The sequence below is a fragment of the Mercenaria mercenaria genome, unplaced genomic scaffold (genome assembly GCF_021730395.1).
Source record: "Mercenaria mercenaria strain notata unplaced genomic scaffold, MADL_Memer_1 contig_4890, whole genome shotgun sequence".
NCBI classification, from domain to species: Eukaryota; Metazoa; Mollusca; class Bivalvia; order Venerida; family Veneridae; genus Mercenaria; species Mercenaria mercenaria.
Genome location: NW_026463155.1, coordinates 64,710 through 69,977, shown reverse-complemented (window position 1 = coordinate 69,977; position 5,268 = coordinate 64,710). Strand labels below are relative to the sequence as shown.

Genomic DNA, 5,268 nt, shown 5'->3' with positions numbered 1-5,268 from the left:
GATCTATATTGCGATACAATGGAAGACTATACCAGACGACTAAACACTACGAGCATTTTAAATTTGTTTCATCACATGATTCAATTTGCGTCTGTTGCATTTCTCTGTTCATGCGACTCAACTTCATTTTCAGGTTTATAGGCGACCAGTTTTTCTGTCAGCTGTTCATATTTGTCTTTATGGGTGTCAGTATAACATTGTCGAGCCTGAGTGCAGGGATGGATGATGGGGGTAGTTTTCCCTTTCCGTACGTTTTTACTGGCTTTGTTTTAGGACCTATTGTAAGTATCTCAGTGGAAATAGAATACAGAAAATATCTGAAACATTATGAATGCATTTTTAAGAAAATCAAATGAGCCGCGCCATGAGAAAACCAACATAGCGGCTTTTCGACCAGCATGGATCCAGACCAGCCTGCGCATCCATACTGTTCGCTTTCAAAGCCTATTGCAATTAGAGAAACCGTTAGCGAGCAGCATGGATCCTGACCAGACTGCGCGGATGCGCAGGCTGATCTGGATCCATGCTGGTCGCAAAGCCACTATATTTGTTTTGTCTTTGAACATATCATATACCATTTAAACATCAATTAATAGAAACCTCTATGCAGATGCCTGAAAAGACGCAATCGGTACATTAGGAAAATTATTGAATTTTGAAAATAATCGTTATTTCAATGTAGAGATCTATAATTGTACATAACATCTTATACAGTTTGTATGTCTGTATTGCCTACAAAATATTTCTTTTTCACATGTAATATGGCAGGGTAATCGCACACAATGTGTAGTTTTAAATGATATTCAACATGCATAATTATCTTTACCTATCGAAATTCAGTGTCCTGTTTCAGTTTGCAGATTGATGTCACTTATATCTTTATGAAACGAGAAATATAAACCTGCCATTAAATTATTAATATCTTACAGCTTCTTGTCAACCTTATATCCAGATGGTATGTCGTAAGAGCTGTACAAAAGAAAGGGGTTACCAGAAAGAATATACTGGAAATACTGAATAATACAACATTTGGTGTACGTATTATTATTATAATCCTCATATATATGATTGTATAGTACTGTCTTTAATTACAAACAATGTCCACATTATTGATTATTTTACGTAAAACAATAGTGATAAAATGCGATTTAAAGCTATCAAAGTATGTTAAGATGTTAAGGTAATGATATAGAAAAAAAGAAAATATTCTTTATGTAATTTAATCTGTTATAATTCAAGATTTCTCTACCTTTTTATCTTTATTTGTAGTTTGTTCATTTTACAGGATGGTAGTATTTAGACCGCAAGTCCTAAGTAGCTCGGTCCTATTTATGTTGAAAGAATGTCCTATACCTCTCTTTTTCTTGATTCCATATAATTGACATATATGGACCTATGTAGAATATTACGAAGCTATGTTTTGTTTAATTCCTAAATTTCGGTGTTTTTTCCCCTGTTTATGCAAAAGACACATTTAGACATGTGAATATCTTGTAGACTATCATATATTTCTTAACACCAAAATTACCTTATATTTTAGCTCCAATTTATTGTCATCCATGATCTTTTGCAATTATGAACAAATATGATGTGCATGCGTATGAAAAAGAAGTATGGAATTAATTACTTTTTATAAAGTGAATAATGTAATTTTTGATGAACGCTTATTCATATAGTAACATCTTGAATTTCAGAAACATATCTGGCCATGGTCCTGCCGGGTGGGAATGTTGTGGTGTATTCCTGGCTCAATACTTACAGGACTAGGTGGAGTAAACTGCGGAATAGAAGAGAACCATGATAACGCAAACGTCACTTCCAGAGTAAAAAATAACTGTTACTATGATATTGAAGGAGTACACGGCGAAATGTACAAAGGCTTAGCTATAGGATTAGTGGTCATACACGTGTTTTCGTTTGTATACCTGTTGCTAAGTAACTGTCCCGTGCATAGTGTGCTTGAACAAATAAAAGAAGACCCACGAAGAACAACAGCGACTCCGGCCAATAATCGTCCCGCTGCGGCCCCTGCTGCCACTGCCACTCCTGCTGCAAGCACACCACAGGCTTCAGGTAATGGTGGAGCAGGTCATGAAACAGAAATGAAAACTAAGATACAACAACTTGAAAATAGAGTAAGAGAACTTGAGAGTAGAGAAAGACAAATAAGAGAATTAAGTGTGCTACCTCCACCACCGACATACAACGAACTGATGAACTCTGATGGCTACAAGAGTACCGGAGCCCATCCTGACAATACTTTCTCTTAACTGCTTTACAGAAACAACATTGAACAAAGATATTATGTGAATGAAATGTACAAACAAAAGAACAAAAAACGTATCACAATCAACAGTAAATAGTTTATATGTAGTAGTTGTTCCCTGTCAGATGCATTTTTGGGCGTTGTATCGTATTTCATTCATACTGAACACATATTTGTTTTGTTTTTGAAGATGGCAAGAATATAATTCATTTAGAGTTTTAAATCAAAATTTACAGAATATCAAGACTGTGTGTGTATATATAGTGGGTATGAGGATAAAATTAATTCACCATGGTACAAAAGGCGAATGCTTTTTATCTGTAGTACCTCGGGTGTTTCTTTAAAAGTCCTTTCATGATAACAAATCAAAACGATACATCAAGCAGATATTACTATTTGTATTTTGCAGGGATATATGACTGTATGTTTTAATTTATCGATTTTTTATTCTATTGGAAAGTTACTTACACATCGACACAAACGTGTTTGACACTTTGTGTGTTTTATATCATTTAGGATACTATATACCATTTCAACCATTTATTCTATATCGCAAATGTATCTTTTATTTTTCATTTTCGTTCGAAAAGGGTTTGTTTTTTCTTTTCGTTATAATGACAAGTTAATTATAATTGTTCTGTACTGTACTTAACGTTGAGATCAATCAAAGCTGTTCCGTAAGGTTATTCAAATGTCATTTGTTTATTATATCTGTTACCAAGGAGAAGAATTCTATAATACTGGTATTTTGTTCTTATCCTTTCCTTACTATCATGTTAACTTCTTGTTGTAATTGTACAAATCTATGGAATAAAAATGTTTAAACTACCTGTTACCTGTTATCATTACACCAGTAACTGCAAGGCAGTCGTATATTTTTACAGACTGCTAATTAAAATACAACAAGGTAATTCTCAGTTTCGTCGATAAGACATGTACATGTATTATTAATATCTTCCTATAGCCTGCTTAAGGTTTACGTCACACGTACAGGTTTACGTCACACGTAATACCTTAAAGGTTAAGAATCTAATTCTTGGTCATTATACTGGATTGAACACAAAAAGTACAGTAGATTAACGATGTATAGGAATGCCAGCCATGTTCATAACCTGTAGTATTGTATGCATTGTGCTGAAAAATGTAAAGTAAGTTAAAGAACTGTGGGTATGCTGTCCTTATCCTAACGTACACTTATCCCTTTATTTATTTATTTCTCTTTTTTATGAAAGGCAAGGAGGAGGTAGTGTAATCCAAATGTTGCAAATTGTCCTCTCCCGTTAACTTTCTTGATTGATCAATGTGTTGAGTGTATTCAGATATGACGAATAGGTATCTTTGCGGAAGGGCGAGTGGTGTATCAAACAAATTAGACGATACATATTACAAAACTAAATCAACAAAATATTCCATTGGTTTCTTATCGCCTTCCTTTATTTGACTGAAATCAAATCATAAAGTAATCAAACTCAATAGAACTTTTTCATTTGCTGTTTATTGCATATTGTGCTACGCTATTGATACTTAAACACATGATAGTACATACGATTAAGGACGCTCGCTACAGTTTCGTAATTTTTTTCTCAATAATAGATTTTGATGAAATGTTTTGTATTAAAAGATCATGTTATGTTGTATTGAAAAATGAAATAAAAATACTAGGTCACCAGCTTTGTTTCAATTTAATTTGCCCCTAGATATGGTGCTATTTTAAACATTTTTCAAAATTTCTGTAATCCTAAAATATATTTCAGTAAAGTACAATAATCAGCATAAATTTGATTATCTAAACATTTTTATAATGGAAAACAATATATCTATTTGAAACATGCTCAGAGAAATCAAAAGAACATGATTTTGTAAAGAAAGGAATACTTGTTCAGCAGACCCAAGGGCTATTTTTGCATATTTTTGTCAGTTTTAAGTTGGTACTTCTGCTATTTTATCTAGTTTCACATAATAGAATTTAATCAAACTCTGCACATACCTTTGGTTATGTCTACCTAATCTAAAACAAAAAGAAAATTGATAGGTCACCATATTAGATTTCGCTTAAATCAAATTACAACGAGGTGGGGTGTGGCGGGCATTTATATAACGCAGGTTGGCAAGAAATACTCTTTCAGTGTTTGAGCAAATGACTTAGAAATGTATATGTAAAATTATCAAACGGCAGGTTTCTTAATAATCGGATTTTAAGGTGTTTCTGGAGCATTTTGATGGCAAAGAACGATGAAAGTTTCCGCCTTTTTTTTTAACAACACCTATAGTTTACGAATGTACGGTACGGGTACGGTACGGGATGAGAAAAAGCTGTGACTCAATGCTGAGTTGGAGCGTTGGTATAAATAACAGACTCCAGTATATGCCGGATTGAAGCAATTTGAACTAAAAGTACCTTAAATGTATATATTTTGTAACAATGCTGATACTTACCCTAACCTTTAGTCAGTATATTATACATTTTGTACATTAAATGCATGCGAACATACAATAATTTGCGAATTTTTGCCGTACGCGACATTAGATAATCACTTCCGGGCATGCGCAGAAGACCGCACCAACACTGCAGTGAGCTACATCGAAACCAAATTGGCACGGTGTTAGGGTAAATATCGACCCGTCCGGAAAAACTGTAGCGAGTGCCTTTAAATGGACTATTACCTACACCTTGATCTAATTATCTGTACATAAATGGAACAAATGTACATTTACACTTTACATAAGCACTAAGCTTTGTTAGTAATGAAATATAAACTATTAACGTTATTAAATATATCGTGGCCAAGGCTTATTACTTCTCTATTAAAATCTATTAATAAAAATTGTGAGATGCAATATAAATTGTGTACATAGCGGTGTTATATCTTGCAGGATGTCATAATATTGATTGCATTTTTCTTTTTAAGACTGTAGAAGCCTTAGCAACACGTCTTATATATGTTATGGCGATGCATTATAAAGGGCTTGGTACGCTTCCCTATACAAATTGGCCTATAATA

The 5,268-nt window shown here is 33.6% G+C and overlaps 1 protein-coding gene across 1 annotated transcript; it reads left to right on the top strand.

Moving 5' to 3' along the window:
* The first annotated feature begins 139 nt into the window (after positions 1 to 139).
* On the top strand, positions 140 to 3,094 carry LOC128554268 (uncharacterized). Its single transcript, XM_053535526.1, has 3 exons — positions 140 to 281; positions 930 to 1,034; positions 1,695 to 3,094. Exons 1-3 carry the CDS (start codon positions 180 to 182, stop codon positions 2,268 to 2,270), a joined length of 783 nt encoding a protein of 260 aa, XP_053391501.1. The 5' UTR covers positions 140 to 179; the 3' UTR covers positions 2,271 to 3,094.
* Positions 3,095 to 5,268: the final 2,174 nt, after the last annotated feature.

Excerpts from the sequence above, each read along its gene's own strand:
- LOC128554268 (XM_053535526.1), top strand. The coding sequence starts at position 180 with ATGGGTGTCAGTATAACATTGTCGAGCCTGAGTGCAGGGATGGATGAT. Across the intron at positions 282-929 it reads GCTTTGTTTTAGGACCTATT|CTTCTTGTCAACCTTATATC; the intron begins GTAAGTATCTCA and ends AATATCTTACAG. Across the intron at positions 1,035-1,694 it reads TGAATAATACAACATTTGGT|AAACATATCTGGCCATGGTC; the intron begins GTACGTATTATT and ends CTTGAATTTCAG.